Raw genomic sequence first — 23,045 nt, forward strand, 5'->3', positions numbered from 1 at the left:
GCTTGTCCATTAGAATTACATAAATTCTGTATTTATAAGTATTCTGTTATAATTCTAGAAGATACAATTCTAACAAATTTTGGCATTGTGTGTGCCTTGGACGAATTGAGAAATTGCACTTCACTGCTAGCAGGAGACAGCCTCTAACGGCCAAGGAATCTTGGATAGCTTCTAGAACGTTGCTGACCTGGCTGCAAGCTCAGCTTCACCTTGCTACGTAATCTTCCAGGTATCGTGGCCTGTTGATTCTCCTTTTTGTCCCTTGTTCTTCTTCTTCATTTGGTTCTAATATTGATTCTGAGTTTTGCTTTGTAATTGTTGACTCTGTTTTCATAACACCTAATTAAATTAAATATACTCTTATGCGACTTTTGGTGTACAAAATTCATCATGAGCTCCTTCGTCATTTCAAGGGCTCTTCGAAAGCTAACAAGCGTCTTATTCTCATTGGTATCTATCTCCATCTCTCTCTTTCTCTCTCTCTCTCTCTCTCAATATATATATTAAAATAAAAGAAAAATTGCCATAAAGTTGTCATTTTTGTGCTCGCTGCTAATTCAGATCCAAAAATTCAAAAATGCTTGTGTTATATAGTTTGATGCTCTCGCACGCGTTGCGTTCAAATGTTGTAGATGTGGTTTTTAGGGTTTCCTTTGTTTGTGTTTGCTGTTGCTTGAGTCATAGGGAAAATGCTGAGAAATTTATGTGATTTTTGGCTCTACTGTTGAGGATGGAGATACACTGGAACGATGTACTGGGTTCTTTAATTATTGGAGGAGAAAATGAGAGAGAATTTGCTTTTCGGTAAATGGATTTTTTGTTCTGTTTTTCTGGTGATTTTTTTAAAACTTCTTTTGAAGGATTTTAGGAGTATGTGCTTGTTGGTCTTATTCTTTGAAGTTATAGACTGGCTTGGTATCGGTGTTTGAAACCCCAGTATTCTGATTCTTGCTTGTTAACTGATTGGTGCCTGTTATTTGAATATGATTCTCTAATTGTGAATCTAAATTCTACATGCGTCCATCCCTTAGAGAGGTTTGTCCGTGTGTTCTTTCAAGCTTGATAATTTTCAGACTACGTAACTCAATTTCTTGACATGAATCTCAAACATAATACCACAATAGTTGTACATTTCATGATTAAATGTATGATGTAATGCAGTCTAAGTTCATATTAGCAAGGAAAGGGAAAATAAGTTACTGAAGGTTATTGGCATTTATACTTTTCTGATTAATAAGTATGGCAGAAGAGGCACGTATTATTCTTCTTTTGCCGAAGATTTATTCTGTGAAGCATGTTTTTCTTAGGGGTAAGAAAATTATATATTTCAAATATCATATGAATCTAGCAAACCACCCTAGTGAAGTGCAATACTTTTGATGGTCAGATGGGGAACTTTTTTTTTACAGAATGATCAAATGGGAAACATGTTCATCATTATATAATTATTACATAATAATGAGGAAAATGGATGGTAGGGGCCTAGTGGGGAATTCCTATGAGTGGTAATCATTAGACAAGTATTTTACTATGGAGGTTTTAAAGCAATGCAAATTTTGCAGAATAAGTGAGGGAATAAGATATTCTAAGGGCTCTAACTGAGAACATTTTTAGAATTGGAGGGGCAAGGGGTAAAGGAACCTCACAATACACTATACTTAAGGAGATTACTATCTTAATATTTATTAGTAAAAGGAAATTACTAGTGAATTACGTATCAAGAGATTTATGCCATATCACCTAGTTCATGGATTCATATGTTTTTTTTCCTTTCTAAATTTAATTTACTTATTATGAGATTATGAGTTAGTTCAGGAGTGGATATCTGTACAAACATCTGTATTTGTTTCTCCTTTGGGTCTATAAACATCCCTCGTGTCTCCTTTCAGTTTTTTCAGCAGTTTCAGGAGTTCAAGTTAAGATCAAAGGACTCCATGAAAGTAAGCCCACCAAGCTTCTTTCACCACCTTTATATAATCTATTCACATTTTTAAAAATCTACATTATTTATGCAGATTATGTTGTCATAATCTCGTGTGTCATTTTGATGGTCCTTTTCTCCATTCAACATCATGGGACACATAGAGTTGCCTTCATGTTTGCCCCACTACTTGCAACATGGCTTTTGTGCATTAGTGGTATTGGTGTATACAACAGATTCTACTGGAACCGACACATATACCGTGCACTTTCTCCACTCTACATGTTGAAGTTCCTCAGAGCCACTGGCATTGAAGGATGGATGCCATTAGGTGGAGTAGTGCTTTCAATCACAGGTACCTATCATATAGTTTTTGTTTTTTATTGTATAAGAACCTATAATATAGTTAATTTTATTAACAACTAGAGTAGTGGAATTAATTTTCGTGTGGTACTTTCTCAGGAGTGGAGGCAATGTATGCTGCCTTGGGTCATTTTTTCTGCACTCTCAATAAAGGTAAATAGAGATTTGAGAGTATATAATAAATGAATGATTAAGTTGATCCTAGTATGCTATTCTGCCATTCCAAAATGATATGTGCTTTAACAGTCTCCCTTAATCTCAGGTAGCTTTCACATGTCTAGTGTATCCCTTCCTGATTTTGGCATATATGGGCCAGGCCGCATTTCTCTCTAAGCACCATCATGACATTCAAGAAAGTTTCTACAAAGCCATACCAGGCAAGAAATTATTTCAAGAATCCACAAGCTGCTAAGGTTATTTATGGCCTCTCTAGTGTAATTGTGCTACTATTTTTCTGCAGAAACTGTATTTTGGCCAGTTTTCGTAGTGGCCACTCTTGCTGCCATTGTTCGAAGTCAAGCAGTGATTTCGGCTACCTTTTCCATTGTAAGCCAGTGTTGCGCACTTAATTGTTTTCCTCCGGTTAAGATTGTTCATACTTCAAGCAGAATACATGGACAGATTTATGCCCCAGAAGTCAATTGGATATTAATGTGCCTTTGTTTAGCTGTCACAATTGGCCTAAGGGATATTGACATGATGGGTCATGCATGTGGTACACTTCTTTTTCACTATGTTTACCTATGATATTTTAATTATTGACAAGTGCTAACTATTTTGCTTGGTCTGTAGGGCTGGCCACCACCACTATTATGTTTGTGACAACATGCTTGATGACACTAGTAATGGTGATTGTTTGGAAGCAAAAAATAATTAAAGCCATTATATGAATTTTAAATTGCACTTCAAAAGAATTATGAATTTGCCTGTGTTTATTTTAATATGGGTCATAATAAAAAGAGGGATAAAAAGAGAGAAAATCATAAATAAATCAAATAATTAGGAATAAGGAAAGGGATAAAAAATATCATTAAAATAATTATGTTTACTATTTTGCATGGGACATCATTAATTTTGTGCTTTTATAGTTGCTACGGAAGCTGATTGTGTTTACTACATGATCATTTTGAACATGTAGTTTGTCCCTCGTGTTTGCTAATTTATTTACCTGGTAACTTTTGGTTTCTAGAATCTTGAAACTAATGGATTTTGGGTGTAAGTTGCAGCTTGTTGTTACCATAACCCATCAGAGTCATCTATGTCCACTTCCTCTGACTGTACAACCCATCACCTGGAATTATGACCATTGTCTTTATCTTTATCCAACTCCACACACGGTACTGCTCTTATTTGAATTTTTCGTGGCAAAGATATTTAAATCATGTTAGGAATATAAATTGCTACTTTGCAAACTCACTACATATTCTATTTTTTCGACAAGCAATGCTTGAATAGCAGAATCTCTATTACTCATTTTTGGGTGTGTGTGTGTGTGTATATATATATATATATATTATTCTGATTCTGTGTATCTGAGTCACTGCATTTTCTAACTTCAGGGAATAATATATTTAAACAGTTAAACTTTTATGTTTTTAGAAAGGAAAACCAAAATTTACCCACCAAAACTGGAAGAAACAACAATTTATTACATATTCACTCTCTACTATATTTGGCATTTCCCATCTCTAGACTTTGAAATAATTTGTAATAAAGCATGCAAGAATATTCTGATGTTGATCTCTTTGTTGTGATATCTTGATGCAGATAGTTTTGGGTGATAGAAGTCAGTAGAATGCATTCAAGTACACAGGAATCACTTGTTTTAATACAGGTTCATATGCTACGGTGACAAGAAGCATTACAAAGAATCCCAACTCTAATCTTGAAAAGCTCCAAATTCTTATAGCTTCAAAGGGAAAGTCATTGTCACAGACTGTAGTCAATGCTCTTATGCAAAAGAGAAATGCCCTGGTAAAAGTTGTTCATTGCTTTTTCTACTGACAAGAATGTTTATATCCATTTTCACCATTCTTGTAAAAACAAAGGGACATTTTTAGGAAGAGAGAGTTCAGGGAATTTACACAAGAAAAATGAGAAAAACCAGAAGAGAAGAGGCTAGCAGAAGTTGACAGAAAGCTAAAAAAGAGAGGGATTGAGAGAAAATCCTAGAATCATTGTAGCTGGTATTCTTTGACACTGGTAGAAAGTCTTGTTAGGTAAAAATTTTAATTTATTATTTTAAGAGAACTGAACAGTTGGGAATAAGGTATTCATCGTTCAACTTCTTCTTGCTACTTGTATGATTTTCCATGATTAGTTTATTTTTATTTTGGTCCTTTGATTTGGAAGTTGTTAATGAGGTTGTTTAATGGGGTTATATGCCACTTTATTTACTTTATTCATTGAGTGCGCTTTTGAACCCACTAAAAATAAACTAAGGGTGAGGATTTTGGGCAGTGTGTTGGTCTTGTGGTCTCATTGTACCCAAAAACCAATTTTGTGCTTTGGAGTTTTGAAAGCAAATCATATAGTGATATGTTGTTTTTTAGAAGATATATCTATTTGGTTCCAATATTAAGTTGACAGAACACTAGACCAGAAACCAGTGTATGAGTGTTATTGTGAAAAGAATTGAGAAAAAAAAAAGCATACCTCACATGCTCACTCCTCCTCCCTATATTCTGCTAACCTTCTAACTTGGTTTGCCAACTCAGCATAACAAATTCGCCTTCCTTTTTACCTATCTGTCTATTTCTGTCTCTTGTAATGAAGTATTTAGAATTTGGATATGTTTCTTCAATTATCTGCCCAAATCCAATAGTTGTTCTAAGTCCCATCTTGCCTCATTATCTGACTTAGGCCATAATTCAATTTGTTATCAATTACCATAGTTCCCCCCAATGTGTGCATGAGTTATAAATATTAACTTATAAAGTGATTAAAAGAAAATTGAAATTGATAATCTGCTAATGCTGTTGCAGATGGGCCTCTTCTTCTAGAAGAGGTGGTATGATTGTTTTAAGGAAAGTTGCAATTCCAAAACCTATCAACTTACCCAGTTAGAGGTATTTACCCCGTGAATAGAACGTAGTACGTTATGTTTTTAATTAATTGCTTCCATAATTATTCATTTATTTAGGCAAGGTTTTAAAAAAATTGACTACAACTTCAATTGTGATTGCAATCACATTTTTTGGAATCTTTAGGATTGCTTTGAAAGTCTAATGTGACTGTATTGATCCTATCTGTTTGTGATTTTTTTACAGTATTAAGAGTTACAAAGGAAGTTGTAATCGTGGTCATAATTTAAATTCTTGCATAAATGAACTTAATTTCTATATGGACAATTAATTAGCTTCATTTTTTAGGATGTATGGATCAATATTATTTATTTATTTATGCAGATGTTTTTGAGGCATGTTCTTAAAGTACACTCTTTTTAAAAATGAAGTTGAAGGATGTTGTATCTAAACTATTTGAACTTTGGAATTTGATGGACTCATGAAAAGAAGAGAGAAACTATTTTATGAAGATTACTTCTATTGTTGGAATCTCAGAATCAGAAATCACTAAACGAGGTGTTCTTTCAACAGAAATGATAGAGAAGGTCTGGAAGCTTCTTTCAGTTCCCTCACCCTTTATTGTTTTTTTCATTCTTTGCAATTTATTCAATGGAGATGGAGCTCCTGGATTGAAGATTCCTTTTTCAGGGATCAATATTATTTATTTATTTATGCAGATGTTTTTGAGGCATGTTCTTAAAGTACACTCTTTTTAAAAATGAAGTTGAAAGATGTTGTATCTAAACTATTTGAACTTTGGAATTTGATGGACTCATGAAAAGAAGAGAGAAACTATTTTATGAAGATTACTTCTATTGTTGGAATCGCAGAATCAGAAATCACTGAACGAGGTGTTCTTTCAACAGAAATGATAGAGAAGGTCTGGAAGCTTCTTTCAGTTCCCTCACCCTTTATTGTTTTTTTCATTCTTTGCAATTTATTCAGTGGAGATGGAGCTCCTAGACTGAAGATTCCTTTTTCAGGGATCAATATTATTTATTTATTTATGCAGATGTTTTTTAGGCATATTCTTAAAGTACACTCTTTTTAAAAATGAAGTTGAAGGATGTTGTATCTAAACTATTTGAACTTTGGAATTTGATGGACTCATGAAAAGAAGAGAGAAACTATTTTATGAAGATTACTTCTATTGTTGGAATCTCAGAATCAGAAATCACTGAACGAGGTGTTCTTTCAACAGAAATGATAGAGAAGGTCTGGAAGCTTCTTTCAGTTCACTCACCCTTTATTGTTTTTTTCATTCTTTGCAATTTATTCAGTGGAGATGGAGCTCCTAGACTGAAGATTCCTTTTTCAGGCTTTTGCAGAAGTGGACAGGCTTGCCAAACTAAAAGCAAGCAGAATGAAAGAACTTGTTTTTAAGAAGAGGTCAAAGTTAGAGGAAATATGTAAATTGACTCATATTGAACCAGATACAAGTACTGCAGCCGAGAAAGCTAGTGCATTAATAGATTTCGGTTTGTTCCTGTGCATTAATAGATTATTTACCTATAACTACCTCTTAGCATGTTTTTTAGAACAACTTTCTTCTAAGAAATACTTTTGTTTTTCAAAGCTCTCTTAAGAAGCCAACAAAAATAAGGGATTATTTCTCTGAAACAAGTTGAGCCAAACACATATTTAGTCATTATCTTGTTCTTCTCTTAAAGACAAGTCAATCACCTCATGACAGACTTGTGCTCTCATTAAAGAGAATGAGTTAACATGGTCGCCAATTTTTTTTCCAGATACATTGAAATTATGAAGGGAGAAGGATTAGAGATATCTCAACCAGCCCTTGACCCAAATTTGACAAAGATGCATAGAATTACAGTTAGAGCTAGGACTAAGAAATTTCCCAGGTGACTTACACTACTCAAAAAACTACTTTTTACAATGCGGTATCTACGACGATTGTCAAAGACCGTCTTAGAAAGCATGCCGGTGGCATTTTTGTAAATATTCTGATTTAAAACAAAGGCAGTTTTAGTAACCTATCTTTAAATAAACTATTCTACGACGGTTATTTATAAACCCTTCTTTTTCTTCTCTGCAAACCCTAGCACAGCCTTCCCTCCCATCATTCCCTCGGCCCCCTCGCCCTCGTCGGCTTCGGCGCCGGCACCGCCGCCTGCCTCCTCGTCCTCCACCACCCCACCGCCTCCTTGTCCTCCACCACCCCTTCTCGGTTTCGTTGGGAGCCCCAAAACCCGTCGCTTCGACGATTCGTTGTCGGAATCGAAGCTTGAGTCTCTCCCCATGGATTTGTTGGTATGTTATGGTTTCCCAATTTAAATTAATGAGTTTCCCCCCTCCCCCCTCTAATTTGGGTTTTTTTTGTTTGATATGTGCTTGTTTGTGAGGGTATAGATGGAAATCGTGTGTGATTGTTGTTTCCCGGGATTTAAATTAATGAGCTTTCCCTAATTTGGGTTTTTTTTTGTTTTTTGTTGTTTTACTGATTTGATATGTGGTTGATTGTGGGTTTAAATTGAAAGAAATGGTATGTTGGAAGGGGAAAAAGAGATTATTGTTGTTTCTCTGTTGCTGAAAGCCAATGTTAATGGGTCATGATTCTAGATAGAAGGATGTATTGGGATATACTTGTGTAACTATTTGTTTGCCTTGCACGTGATTGTATCTCAATTTTGCTGGTTTGATGTTAGGGAAATCGTCTATACAACCTTGGATGTTTGATGTTTTTGCACACTATTTCTTGTATTCCTGTATTGGGTCATTTTTATTTGTTGATTTCGATTTGTTGAATTTTATGCCTTGCCGGTGTTTTATGTATTTGTAATCTATGGGTTTCAGTGTTGTGTCCTCACTTGATTGAATGTGGAAGATGTTAGTATCGTGATAAAGTAGGCATACATGAGTGTCGCAACGTGCCCTTTTGCGGGCGAGCGAGGCGAGGCTCACGGGTGCGCTTTCCAAAGGAGGAAAGATGCGCGGAGTTGCCACCAACGTTTATTTTTGGAAAACGTCGGAAAAACCGAAGGAAACCGATCAAAATAAAAATTCTAAGTTCGGGAGTTGTATTTACGCTTGAGGAAGGTATTAGCACCTCTCACGTTTGTCTCAAAGGACAACAACCTATTTTTTAGAATTGTGGAAATTGTGTTACCTTAACTTTATTTCTTTTTATTTTTTGAGGTCGACAAAAGCGGAGCTCTTGCTCCTATGTACCCTCCATCAAAGAGGAAATCAGACCTACGTAGTTCTTCCTTATGCATGAATCAAGTGATTCTTTTTACTTGAAAGGTGATCATTTTAAGGCGTTGGACCTTAAAAATGATCCATTTTACTTGGTAAGAAACTGAAATGATAAACTTTCAAAACCCTATTTTTTGTGGATGAGCTTGACTAGCCGAGTTGATTTTAGCCTTAGTTTCACTTTAGTTATTAGTCAATTCAATTAAGAATGAGAAATCCCAAAGAGAAAACATCCGATTGATTTTTCGCTTTATTTTACTAAAAGGTATTTTTTGATTATTATATTATTATTTTACCTCTTTTTGATTTCCAACGTGGTTACGGCACGACCGAACGGTCAGAATTCTTTTTAACAGAAATTAACGGATGATACAATTCAAATGATCGGTGGAAATTTATTTTATTTTTAGATTAGGCGAGAAACAACTTAAATAAATGACTGAAGCACGTCAAAAGGGGGTATAGAAAGCGAATGAAAACGAGAATAAAAATACATGAAACAAAATGTGGACCACCACGGGTACATAGAATGAATTGAAAAGCTCGGTTTGAGGTACTTACCCGTTGAAGACTGAAGAAAACGAAGAACGAACAATGAATGTTGAAGAACGATCGAGAATCTTCGCGTAATTACTCACGGAAACGTTACGGAAGCGCCTCGGCTTGGATTTTCTTCACGGAAATAATTTTCTTCAACAATTTCGAGAGAATAAGAAGTGCCAAGAAGGCTGAATCCCTTCTCCCTTCACTCCTCCCCCTATTTATAGCAAAATAGGGGAGGAGCTTGCCACCCAGCTCGCCCAGGCGAGCAAGGTTGCTTCCTCCAGAAGCAACAACCTTCTGGAGGAAGAATCTGGAAGGCCCAAGTGGGCCTGATTGCTATTTGTACCCCCCTTTTTACTAAATGCACCCCTCCTTTACCTTTTTTGGTAATTCTTTTTTCGTAACGTTACGAAACTTTACGAATTTCATAACGATACTTATTTTCCTTCCGCAAGGTTACGAATCTTCAGGGATTATGTATTTACTCTTTTTTAGCTTTCGAAGAAGTTACGAAAACTCACGGATTGCGAAAAACACCTCCTTTCGATTTTCGTCACATTACGGAATTTTTACGGATCGCGTAAGCCTGCTTCCTTTTGATTCTTCGGCACATCTCGGGACTTCACATATTGTGCAACAAAGGGTGCCCAGTATCTCGAAGCAGCCAATCAAAGGTTGTATATCATCAAATAATAATCCCCGGACGAAATTAGGGTATGACAGTTGCCCCTCTTTACTTACCTCTCATCAGAGATAAGAGGAAAGCAAAGATAAAACATTGATTTCGTCCGTCCTGCCCTTTCCGTGATGACAATTCTCGTCTCTACTCCTTCTTTTTTTGATGTACAACACAAAACAAAATACAAACAACAACAAGAACAACGAATATAATATACATATACACACATGCACATGTTTGGCGAAGGAATCGATCCGGAAAATAACAGAAAAACATATTTCCCAGTCACCAGAGGCTCCGCGCTTGATAATGGAGGACACATGAACAACGCTAGGCAATGACATTCATGGGTCTCCGAATAAAAGTGGAGAATGGAGAATTGGCAAACAGCGCTAGGCAATGACATTCGCGGGGCTCCAGACTCGAAGGTGGAGGACACATGAACAGTGCTAGGCAATGACATTCATGGGGCTTCGAAAAAAGTGGAGAATGGAGGATTGTACTAGAGGATCCACACTTAGGCAATCATGAAGCATAGCTCCAAACTCGAAGGTGGAGGACACATGAACAGCGCTAGGCAACAACATTCATGGGGCTCCGAAAAAAGTGGAGAATGGAGGATTGCACTAGAGGATCCACACTTAGGCAATCATGAAGCATAACTCCAAACTCGAAGGTGGAGGACACATGAACAGCGCTAGGCAATGACATTCATGGGGCTCCAAAAAAAGTGGAGAATGAGAATTGCACTTGAGGGTCCACACTTAGGCAATCATGAAGCATAGCTCCAAACTCGAAGGTGGAGGACACATGAACAGCGCTAGGCAATGACATTCATGGGGCCCCGAAAAAAGTGGAGAATGGAGGATTGCACTTAGGGGTCCACACTTAGGCAATCATGAAGCATAGCTCCAAACACAAAGGTGGAGGGCACATGAACAGCGCTAGGCAATGACATTCATGGGGCTCCGAAAAAAGTGGAGAATGGAGGATTGCACTTGAGGGTCCACACTTAGGTAATCATGAAGCATAGCTCCAAACTCGAAGGTGGAGGACACATGAACAGCGCTAGGCAATGACATTCATGGGGCTCCAAAAAAAGTGGAGAATTGAGGATTGCACTTGAGGGTCCACACTTAGGCAATCATGAAGCATAACTCCAAACTCGAAGGTGGAGGACCCATGAACAACGCTAGGCAATGACATTCATGGGGCTCCAAAAAAAGTGGAGAATGGAGGATTGCACTTGAGGGTCCACACTTAGGCAATCATGAAGCATAGCTCCAAACTCGAAGGTGGAGGACACATGAACAGCGCTAGGCAATGACATTCATGGGGCTCCGAAAAAAGTGGAGAATAGGGGATTGCACTGGAGGGTCCACACTTAGGCAATCATGAAGCATAGCTCCAAACTTGAAGGTGGAGGACACATGAATAGCGCTAGGCAACAACATTCATGGGGCTCCGAAAAAAGTGGAGATTGGAGGATTGCACTTGAGGGTCCACACTTAGGCAATCATGAAGCATTGCTTCAAACTCGAAGGTGGAGGACACATGAACAGCGCTAGGCAATGACATTCATGGGGCTCCGAAAAAAGTGGAGAATGGAGGATTGCACTTGAGGGTCCACACTTAGGCAATCATGAAGCATAGCTCCAAACTCGAAGGTGGAGGACACATGAACAGCGCTAGGCAATGACATTCACGGGGCTCCGAAAAAAGTGGTTGGCAGGACCGAACGGTCCACCGGGTTTTTCCACCTGAAAGGAAAACATGCTTTTTGTAAAGATAAATAAATCATTCACGAGAGCACCATATTTTATAGATACAATATACTTGTGCCAAGGGTAATATTCCTTGTAACCGAGAATGAAGGGCAGGATGTCAACTTTTAGCTTTTAAATGAACACGCAGGGGAAACATCGGGCTAAGCTGAAAATAGATCACTCATAGTGTATAAAACTGACAAGGCAAGTGTTTTATCCTATTCCCAAACCATAACTGCACCATGACTCTATTTTGCACACGACTTCCTATCGAATCAAAGATCAAACGTACGATCATGAACCAATAGGATTTTCTCGAGGGTAGTGTTTTTTTGGAGAGGAAGCTGGGTGTTTCGGTCTTTTCCTCTTTGTTCAGGTGGGGTGGGATATCGCCAGTCGAGAACGACCTTGAATTGCAATCTGAAGGGGAGAGACACCAAAAATGGGTTTTCCTTTGCCGGCAGTCCCTAACCTTGCTGAAAATTTATCTGGTCTGAAGATCTTCTGTTCTCTTTCTTTCATTGATCGAGAATTGCCTCTTTCCCTTTTTACTCCTTTCGATCTTTGATCGGGAATCCTTCTCTTTCTTTCCTTTTTTATTGTTCTTTTCTTTACTTTCATCTTTTTCTTTTTCTTTCTTCCCATTTCTTCCTTCTTTTTTTTTCTTCTCCTTCCCCCATCCCTTTCTTTGGGAAATCGGGTTTTAGCATTCTATTCGCTCTCCCTTGAGGTGATTCCGCTGTCCTTTGCTTCGGGGGAAAGAATGAGGATTCCTTTTTTACAGGCCAAGGTTCAAAAAGGTCTAAGGTTGTGTTTCAATGGGGTCTTTTATCGTGGGAACCCAATCTTGATATCTGGGGCGAAACAAATTTGGGTGTCAAGGTGTCGGTGTCGGGCCGAACTCCCCTATCACTCCATAAGGCACGCGTGACAATGATGATTTGAAAACAACGTGCAAAATTAGTCATGGCTACAGCCAGGTGGGCACTCAAGCATCCGGTTTATGGCATTGTGATACTACGGTCGGGAATTTACACAGACAGACCCAACGTTTCCCAATTATGTTCTTTTATCAGTTCAATGAATTCATCCATTCTTATCTCGGTTATTCCAGAAAATAAAATCTTAGCATCAGTCCCTTGTTTCCAGAAGATACGTTTGCTCTTTACGAATAATTTATACTTCTTAACTATAACATGTCGACCTTTGCGGTCTTTCTTTCTTTTTCCTTTTTGTTTCATCTTTATATATTTATACACCTGTGGTCCTTTATGAAGAAATTTTCTTTTGTATATCTACACTCTTACTTTTTCTGTATACGCATTGGAACTCTCTTTCTTTACGTCACACGGTCAAACCCTATTTACATTCCAAGATCTTTTTCGTTTTTCTCCAACACACACTTATGGTTCATACAAAAGTTTCTTTATATATACTCGTTCACACACACAAGAATTCCTTTCCACGCATCATTTACACACAAAAAATCCTTTTATACACACTTTCTTTTTACACATATATATAAATAAAAACCTTTTTCTTTTCTTTATGAACATGACTTTTATTCACAACGCTTCTTTCTTTTTATTAGGATTTTTGGTTCATTTTACTTTTAGGACAACGTTCCTAAATGAAAAACTCTACACGATTCCGGAATTTCTCAAACATTATTGACAACAAAGAAACAAGTATCGACGTAACAACTCAAACGATATGTATGTACAAAACAAAAGTCAATCAACATGAAACAAACGTTAGTCCCTTAGTCAAACAAAAATAAGATGATATATAACAGGAAAAATGGAAACAAAAAGAAATATGGATCAAGGGATCTCCCAATCATGTGGCCCCGCTCCCTCCTAAGAAATCAAGTAAATCGGTCATCTCCTCGTCCTCGCGGGCTCATTTGCCTCGTCGGGAGCCTCTGCTGGCGCCTCTCCTGCCCGGGCCTCAAGCCAATCTCCAGGCCATGCGACCTCTGCCCTGAACTGGTTTGGAGTAGGGCACGGAAAAGAAGTAAAACCCTGGCTCTGCAGGCTGAGGCTCAACTGGTAAAGACAATCATGGGTCTGTACATGCGCCCGGTGGTTGGCCGCCTGTTGGCGAACCAAATGCCACAAATACTGCTCCGTATCAAACGATCCAGCTGGGCCAGCCTGATGAGGTGGCGGCGCATCTGCGGCCTGCGGAGCATTCCCCTGGGCCTGTCTCTGTGTGCAATACTTCTCAATGAAAGTTCGGGTGATGGGTGGCCGAATCACCTTGCTAGGTGCAACGGGGACTCCGAACGACTGACAGAGTCCTGTGATCAAAGCGGGAAATCCCAGGGCCCTGTTGGACTTATCCGGGTCCAGAGGGTGCCTGGTAGGCGCCATACCTGCAAATAGATAGATGGCATCAGCGATTAACTGAGCCACGCGAATGCTCATCCGTGTCAGGATGGCGTACACCAACTGACACTTCGGTAGGGGGAGGTCGGAATTATGATCGCTGGGCTGGATGTTGCTGAGCAGCAAAGTCATCCAGATCTGAGTCAGGGTGGTCATGTCGGTGCGCATGATCCGTACCCGTCTTCCAGCAGCAGTCCGGGCAAAATCCTGCCCCGGTATACATAGCAACTGGGCGATGGCCTCCTCATCGAACCTATCGGACCGATTCCTCCTCTGGCCATACTCGCATTCCTGGCCCTCTTCCAGCACTAAAGGGTATCCTAGGAACTGGCTGAGAGCATCCGCATTGAACGGGATCCACTGACCCCTCACCCAGGATCGCATATCTAGCACGCCCTCCTCTATAGGCCAAGCATTAGCATAAAATTCGAGGACTATGTCTGGGTCGAACTTGGCCATGGGGGTAACCAGTGATGCCCACCGCCGGCGAACTATCTCCTCCTGGAAGTCGGTATACTCGTCGTCCCTGAGCTGGACGCGTCGCTCCCGGAGAAATGACCATCCCTTGATGGCCTCGAAGCGTTGCTGGTGCTCAGCACTCCTAAAACGGTGGCTATCATATTCGGGAGCGGAACTAGTTCCTTCAGCCACTTTATCCTTCCTAGATCTCTTTGAGGCAAGCTTCCTCGGGGCCATTTCCTGCGAGAACAAACATTTAGAAGTTAGTTTTACAAGATAATGCTTATCTTAATGCAAAAAAATGTCATGCTAATCCCTCCGGTTTAGAACGAACTCATGCGCACGTTTAAAGTAACACATTTATGCACATGCGTATGTGTAGAATATCCTACTATTTATATCAACATAGAGGCCATCCAACACATTCTAATTGTCATACATATATACGCATTTGAAAAGAACACACATTCTCACGCTCAAGGCATTGCGTCAAAATTTACACTTAACTATGTCCTAAACATTTGCTATCACAAACTACCTACACACACTCGAAATATACATACCATACAAACTTTCATTGTTTCACTCACACTTATGCATATTGGCAAGCTATTTACATTATGCACATACTTGCATTCAAAAGGGAATCCCGTGCTATCATACATTCATTTAGGAAGCGACCTCAATATTCATTCACCCTTTGCAAAGAATTTCATGCCCCTTATATTTACCTATGTATACACACTATTGCAAGGTGTTTTCCACGCTACCTCTATGCAAAGTATCAAACATGGGGCAGCCCAAATTCGAGCAAAAACTCTCACAAGCAAGTCCTAATTTTCATGCTTTTCTAATTCTAAAACCAAATTTTGGATTCCTAGCCATAAGCATGTTTCCTTGCATTGAAGCTACAAGTTTGGGTTCCTAAGCTTGGAATTGCATTTGGGCACCTATTTTGAATCTCCTATGCTGTACCTACATATAAGAAACAGTCCCACTCTCCCAATTTTACAAAATCATATTCATATATCATTGGGGCATTTCACCGAGCACTTGGTGGGCACATGTTTGGACATAAATTGCAAGAGAATGGGGGCAATGTGGCATGCCCCATTGCTTCAAAAAACAACACAGGCCTAAGGCCTTCTCACACCAATCCTCAACTCAACAAATCAAGCATCAAAGCAACCCAAAACTGCCTCACAAATATAAGCACATTCTCACAATTTAGAGCATCAAAAGATAAAGAAAACACATCAATGGGAAGCTAAAAACTCAAGGATTGAATACTTACTTGTTGGAGTGAGTAGAAACACAAAAAATGAAAGCAAAATGCAACCAAAAGTGGCTTAGGGGAGCAAAAACCGCAAGCCTTCGTGAATCCTCTCTTTTGAATGGGGGGGGGGGGGGAGTTTTTGGATGCAAAAATGTTCCCCTCCCTCGTTTTTATATTTTGAATGCAGGGGTTGCTCGCCCAGGCGAGCTCTGCTCGCCCAAGCGAGCTAACCTGCCAAATTTTTTTTTAAGGGTGCATTAACCATGCCTCCCCCCCTCTTATGGGTTAGCGTTTTGCCTACTTGAACCTACTTAAGTTAGAATTAGGCTTCGATTACTTAAAAAACAAACAATAGTAGTAAAATACTACGAATTCAAAGGATACTGGGCTGCCTTGCAGCGATGTTCTCCGCTGGCCCAGCGCCGGGAAGGGGTGACGATTGGTCGGTCACGATCCTATCCTCCATTCGCCTCCATCCCTAAGTACCTGCAAGTAGGAGACAAACAATATGCGGCCAATCGTGACTGGTCATCGTCTTACCTTGGTTGATTTCTGTCATTGACTTGTCTTGACTTCTGACCGTGGCCTGAGACGATTCTGCTCCTTGCTATCACAAGATATGCATGTGCAAGTGCATGTATGAATGTTTCTAATGCGATGATTTTATTTTAGTGAAGGCTGGTTAGATTCAATTTTAAATAAGCATTTGGGGCACCCTATACACCGAGCGAAGAGGGCTCAAGTTATAACAAATCTAAAACACAAGGTTTGAAACCAAAGGGAGGACTGAAACCTCACCCATCTTTTCTTTTCAAAGAAACGAGACAAATACAGTGAATGGGAATCCCTAGAGGAAACCAAGAAGAACGAGAAAAACTCAGAAATAAAAACATGCAACGGTCCTCTCTATTGCCCCAGACTTCAAGCGTAATATCGTTTAATTACATCGGAGTTCACGGGCGAGGGCAGCTCCTCGCCATCCATGTGGGTGAGTATCAGAGCACCCCCAGAAAAAGCTCTTTTCACCACGAAAGGTCCTTCATAATTTGGGGCCTACTTGCCTCGATTATCTTTAACAGCATGGGACATTTTCTTCAGCACGAGGTCCCCCTCGTTGAACTTGCGCGGGTGTACCTTCTTGTCGAATGCGTTCTTTATCCTTCGTTGATACAAACGCCCATGGCTCATGGTGGCCAAACGCTTACCTTCAATAAGGTTAAGTTGGTCGTAGCGTGCTTGAGCCCATTCTGACTCTTCTAGGTCTGACTCCGCCATTAGGACTGGCTCGGTTCAAGTCCCGGTAGTCTACACACATTCGAACCTTGCCGTCCTTTTTCGGGACTGGGACAATGTTGGCCACCCACTCCGGGTACCGCGCCACAGCTAAGAAACCTGCATCAAACTGCTTCCTTACTTCTTCTTTAATTTTTAAAGACATCTTGGGTCTCATTCTTCATAACTTTTGCTTAACCGGGGAAGACCCAGGATTCAAAGGCAACTTATGCTGCACAATGTCGGAATCCAGACCGGGCATGTCTTGATATGACCACGCAAAGATATCTTGATACTCTTCAAGAAGGGTTATCAAGCCTTGGCGGATAGGCGCGGTCATACCGGTTCCTACCTTTACTTCTTTCTTTTCCTCCGTGGTCCCCAAGTTTACCAATTCGGTTTCTTCTTGGTGAGGCTTCATTTCACGTTCTTCCTGAGCGACCAACCTCTCCAACTCTGGTGACAGGACGTCTTCTTCCTCTTCCTCGTTTATCGTTTGGCTTATATCTCGATCGAAATCGATTGTCAAACCCTCGTTGTTAGGATCCTCAAAGAATCGACCCTCATATCTATACCAAACAAGACAAAAGAAACAAAAACATGCAAAATGATATGAGAAAAGGTGGAACTGCAAGAACAAATGAAACAAGATCTCTTTGTTTATTTAATAAGGTAGGTTTCACAAAACATAAGAGAAAAGAAATCTATAGGCTCTAATTACATTGGATCAGCGGTATAGACTTCTGACTGGCTTATCACGCGCCAGTTCCCCACTTGGGAATCGGGGTGGCACGGTTGCACAAAATTTGGTGGGTCTTGAGGGAACTCCTCTTCTATTGCGGCCACCTCCTCCTCGGACACCATTCCAGCGCTGGTGAAACACTGGCTAATATGGCCGGGCCATACCCTATCCGCCCGAAGTCTTGACGGCACATTCCTCCTCCCCGGCATCTCGGGTTCATACCCTAATCCATATTTGTATGGATTTCCCTTGATATCGACCACGTCGGCATTCCCGAGGCCGTCCTTGCCTAGACCCATTCCGGGCTCAAATCCGTTCCTGAGCATAACACGCGCCACCATTATGGCCGCGTTGGAGAGAGAAGGTAGCAACGGCCTTGGTTCCACAGAGGCGCAGCTTACCACCTCGAATGATTGGAAAGCCGTTTCCAATGATTCTTCTGCTGCTTCTACATATGGGGCGGAGGAGGGGCAGCTCACTAACATATCCTCTTCACCCGACACTATCACTGAAAGTCCACCCACTACGAACTTCAATTTCTGGTGAAGCGTTGAAGGGACCACTCCCAGCGCATGAATCCAAGGTCTCCTTAAGAGACAGCTATAGGCGGGATTTATGTCCATTACTTGAAACACCACATTGCAATTATGGGGGCCTATCTGAATGGGAATGTCGATTTCCCCCATTACTTCCGCCGAGTACCATCAAAGGCTCGCACCACCATCGAGCTCGGTTTTAAACGTGACGCACTAAAAGGAAGCTTTTCCAAAGTGGTCTTCCGCATCACATTCAAACTTGATCCATTGTCGATAAGTACCTTTGCGACAACATGGTCCATACATCTCACCGACACATGTAGAGCCTTGTTGTGTCCTCTCCCCTCAACGGGAATCTCTTCTTCCGCAAATGCTATATAATTGTTGGTGGTTATATGATTAACTATGCCTTCGAAACCCTCCACTGGGATATCATGTGCTACATGGGCATCGTTAAGGACCTTTATCAACAGCGCGCGATGAGGCTCGGAATTTATGAGCAGTTCAAGCAAAGAGATCCTTGCTGGAGTTTTATTCAGTTGCTCGACTACCTTAAACTCGCTTTGTTGGATGAGGCGAAGGAACTCATGGGCCTCTTCCAAAGTCACTGTTTTTCCTTGAAGACCCTCTTTCTTTTCAGCCCCTCTTACTACTGGAGGATCTACTTCTTTCGAGGGGGTGTCTACGTCTGTGGGCTCTTGGATCATGGGCGCTTTTCCCTTGGAGAGCAACTCCGCCAGGTGAGGGGAAGCGAACACCCGACCACTGCGGGTTATGCCACTGAGGTCGGTGATGTTGGTCACCTTAGCTGATAGGGAGTCAACTTCGGTCGCAACTCTTTCACTGAACGCGGGAGGGGTATACTTCCACGGAACGACCTTATTACTTTGATATGCAAATGGCGTTGGCTTGGGCGCTGTCCGGGGATACATGGGTGTGGAGCCGGTCCCTTTCCTAGTAAAACATATCACTAGGGCCATGGGGGTTAGAGGAACCTTCTTCTCTTCCGACTGCATGCAAATTTGTGGTTCTTCCCTCCCTCCTATGGACACTTGAAGCTGCCTGCAATCCATGAACCGCTGAAGCAATTCTTTTACCGCGGGACAGGTTTCCATGTCGTGCGACTCCCTGAGGTGAAACAAACACTCGTCCCTTTCGCCTCCACCACGGGAGACCATACACGCCGCTTGCAGCGATTGATAGATGAAGCGTCTGGAAGTAGCTACCTCTCCTAAACTCTTTGCCCGTGATGGCCCATCCTCTTCGGTGGCGTTCACGCTAGCCCCTCCATGACTAGCTAGTGGATTAGTTTTAACATTTGGGCCTTCCTCTTGAAACGATAGCCAACCGGCACTGATTAGGTGTTGTACCTTATATTTGAACGGGTGGCAGGAGTCAATGTCGTGTCCGGGAACTCCACTATGGTACGCACACTTGGCACCCGGGTCATACCACTTGGGGTAGGGTGGCTGGAGGACCTTCTCGGGTATGGCCACCACCAAATGATTCTCCAATAATGAAGACCATAACTCGGAGTATGCCATGGGAATAGGAGAGAAGTTATCTTTCGGGGGCGGGTGCTGTGCATATTTATAACTCGCGCCGGGGGCTGTATTATTAACTGGCCGGGGAGCGGCTGGAGCTGTGCGTTGGGCCGGCGCTCTTTCTGCTGCGGGTGGTCCTTTTACTTGAGTCAGGAGGGAATTCCCGGCTCGGATTAAAAAATTTGGGAGATTAGGCTGGTATGAGCTTTGGATATTTTGGGGTGCTTTCATCCACGTCTCCTTCCTTTTTCCTCGCGCCCACTACTGGGGCTCTTCTATTGTTGTTGGGGGCCACATTGGAAGCATATTCGAACTTGCCTTTTTGTAGTCCGGATTCAATCCTTTCTCCGGCGAAGACGAGATCCACAAAGTTAGTTGGCATGTAGCCTATCAGCTTTTCATAGTAGAACGTGGGTAACGTATCTACCATAATTGTGATCATCTCCCTTTCCGTCATGGGCGGTACGACTTGGGCTGCGAGATCTCTCCATCTTTGGGCATATTCCTTAATGGACTCATGCTCTCGCTTAGTCATACTCTGAATCTGGTTCCGATCGGGAGCCATATCCGTATTCTACTGGTACTGCCTAATGAAGGCAGTTGCCAAGTCCTTCCATGATCGGATATGGGAAGCTTCCAGATTGGTATACCATGCTACAGCTGCTCTGGCCAAGCTGTCTTGAATGAAATGGACCAACAACTTTTCGTCCGCAGAATACGCCCCCATTTTTCGGCAATACATCCGAAGATGCCCTTTCGGACATGTCGTCCCTTTGTATTTATCAAAGTCCGGTACTTTGAACTTAGGAGGAATGAAGATATTGGGTACGAGACATAAGTCCGCTAGATCCGAGAATGGGTAATTGTCGAGGCCCTCGACTGCTCTCAACCTCTCTTCAAGCGCCTCAATCTTTCCCTTATCTTCCACGAAGGGAACAGATTCTTTTATGGGTGTGGGTGAAATCGGGATATGGCGGACTATGTTTGGTTGGGGTAGTTCATGGGGGGACGGATCTTTGAGGTGGAGCAGGGGACCGAGATGGGTATCTCCTTCCTCATCGTCTTGCCCGGGATAGTCGTCATAAGGTGGGAGCTGCCCCTCGAAAGTAGGGGCTTGGCTTAAATCTTCCGGGGTGGCACGGGGAGTGAAGTCCGGAGGCAAGCCATAAGGATAAGCTTGCGGGCTATACCTTCGACCAAACACTGTCGTGTTTCTGTCTCGGCCCGGATTTAAGGCTGGTTGCAGCACCGGCTCTGCTTCCCTAACTGTACTGGAGGCGGTTGCCGTGGCTTTATCCTCTATAGTTTTCTGGAGTTTTAACATGACCTCCGAGATGGAAGCCATTTGATCTTTTAAAGCCGATAGATCGGCCTTCATCTGTTCCTGCACGACCTCTTCATTATCCATTTTTCTGGATCGAGTGTTATAGGGGTGCCTTGGTGTTTTCTTAGTTATGATGAAATTCCTAAAGAAATAAACAACAGTGAGTATGCCACCAAAACATGAATATGCAAATGAATGATCGGAGCACTTGGATCCACCCCAAGGTTTTTTAGATAACATGATGAGTTCAGAACTTCTCATTTTATAAAAAGAACAAAGCTTTCATCTAGCCAAGATTATACAAAGGTGTTACAAGAGAACCTAACGGTTTCTAATTATGTGGGCCATCAAATCTATCATGTGTTGACAGTAATTGATTAGCCCATGAATCTCCTCGGGGGCCGTACACACTTCGGCCATGGCTTTTGCTTTGGCTAATAGACGCGGGAGGTCTTGACTTCCATTCAAGGTCAAGGCGAACCTATCCATCCACATAGTCGCTTCTTGATGCAATGCATCAATCACCCTCCCTCTTGCTTCTTTTTCGGCGTACACTTGTGCAAAATCCTCCACTAGCTTTTGTTCATGGGCCACAGACTGGTTCAACTCTTCCTTGTATTGCCCTATGATAGCTATCATGCTTTGCTCAGTGGCTTCCAAGTTTTGAGCCAAACTCCTCTTGGATCTTGCGCACGCAGCTAACTCTTCTTTTAAGATCATGCCATGCACCCGTGACCGGTCTCTTTCCTCTCTTCGGAGCTTGAGCTCATTGTTGCTACCCCACAGTGCTCCTCGGAATTTCTCTCGGCCATATTCCTCCTTGCGGGCCCTTTTAGTTTCTTGTTCAAGGGCTCTTGCAGTGGTCGTGTTTTCCTCTTGTAACTCGGTGCATTCTTTCCGGATGTGTGTAGCAGCTGATTTGAACTTTTCCTTGGCGAGTCTCGCCTTCCCTAGCTCTAATTTTAGAGCTTGGACTTCTTCATCTTCCTCCGGAGCTTCGAATTTCTCCTCATCAATAACTTTCAATTTGGAGAGCCAATCTAACCCTCGCGTGTGAACTCTTAGCCATCCATGATAACCACCGATGACGCCATTTTAGATGCCTCTAAGCTCTTTGTCTTTCTTCAATGGACTTCTCCACGCCTTGTGGACTCTTTGTATCACCTTGAGACTTTGCGCGCCTAGATCCCTCACAAGGAAAGGCGAGAGACTTTCTTCGGTTGGCGCTCCCCTCATGGGGTACCCTAGCTGTCTTATGGCAAGTGCGGGATTATAATTAATACAACCCCTAGTCCCTATCAATGGAACATTAGGGTAGTCCCCACACGAGAAAAGAACTCCTTCCTTGCCTTTCTTCCAACGAGGAAACCAATTGATTGCGTTGCCTCCTATTCCAGCCAAATGTTGGTCCCAATCGACTCTTCCTTTTTCGGCGCATGAGCGATAGCTTTGAAGCGGACACGGGTGTCTTGTGTCTTGTTGGAATAGGTGTGAAACTAACCACACACAGAGAGCGGGTAAACAACAGACAATTCGTGCACTGTTTTTCTCACATCTCCGGTCAAAGGTATCAAACAAATCTGCCAAGATAGCCACCACTGGACTCTCCTTGCTATGGTGATATGCGAGGAAAGCGTCAATGGCGGCTAAGTCCACCAAATCGTCCACGTTCGGAAAGAGGACAACCCCAAAAATCAACAAAGCTAGTATATCCACAAATGGGCCCCACTTCTCTTGGCTCGCCATATCCCTTGCCTTGCCTTCCAAGTATTTCCGTGGTAGGCCCACTACGCCGTTGCGAGTTTGCTTCATGCGATCCAACTCTCTTGCCGAACCCCCGACCACAGCTGCAATCTTGCTCAAGGAGGGAAGAAACCCGGAGAAAAGATACAGTCTTCTCCCCCCAAGAGGGTATCCTAGTATCTCCTCAAACTCTTCAATAGTCGGTA

General features: G+C 41.8%; 1 protein-coding gene and 1 long non-coding RNA gene across 4 annotated transcripts; both read left to right on the plus strand.

Moving 5' to 3' along the window:
* The first annotated feature begins 254 nt into the window (after positions 1 to 254).
* LOC114369672 (potassium transporter 1-like) lies at positions 255 to 2,655 on the plus strand. The gene is made up of 5 exons (XM_028326912.1): positions 255 to 450; positions 1,890 to 1,940; positions 2,016 to 2,276; positions 2,384 to 2,437; positions 2,547 to 2,655. The coding sequence occupies exons 1-5, from the start codon at positions 363 to 365 to the stop codon at positions 2,615 to 2,617; spliced, it is 525 nt and encodes a 174-aa protein (XP_028182713.1). The 5' UTR covers positions 255 to 362; the 3' UTR covers positions 2,618 to 2,655.
* A 92-nt stretch (positions 2,656 to 2,747) lies between these two features.
* LOC114371037 lies at positions 2,748 to 6,870 on the plus strand. Of its 3 annotated transcripts, none has more exons than XR_003657991.1 (7): positions 2,748 to 3,621; positions 4,052 to 4,258; positions 5,269 to 5,352; positions 5,692 to 5,894; positions 6,027 to 6,229; positions 6,362 to 6,564; positions 6,668 to 6,870. It is a non-coding gene; the product is annotated as an uncharacterized LOC114371037 (long non-coding RNA). The 3 variants fall into 3 exon arrangements; XR_003657992.1 differs by having other exon boundaries at positions 2,748 to 2,999; positions 3,511 to 3,621; positions 5,692 to 6,229; XR_003657990.1 differs by having other exon boundaries at positions 5,692 to 6,229.
* Positions 6,871 to 23,045: the final 16,175 nt, after the last annotated feature.

The sequence above is a fragment of the Glycine soja genome, chromosome 10 (genome assembly GCF_004193775.1).
Source record: "Glycine soja cultivar W05 chromosome 10, ASM419377v2, whole genome shotgun sequence".
NCBI lineage: Eukaryota > Viridiplantae > Streptophyta > Magnoliopsida > Fabales > Fabaceae > Glycine > Glycine soja.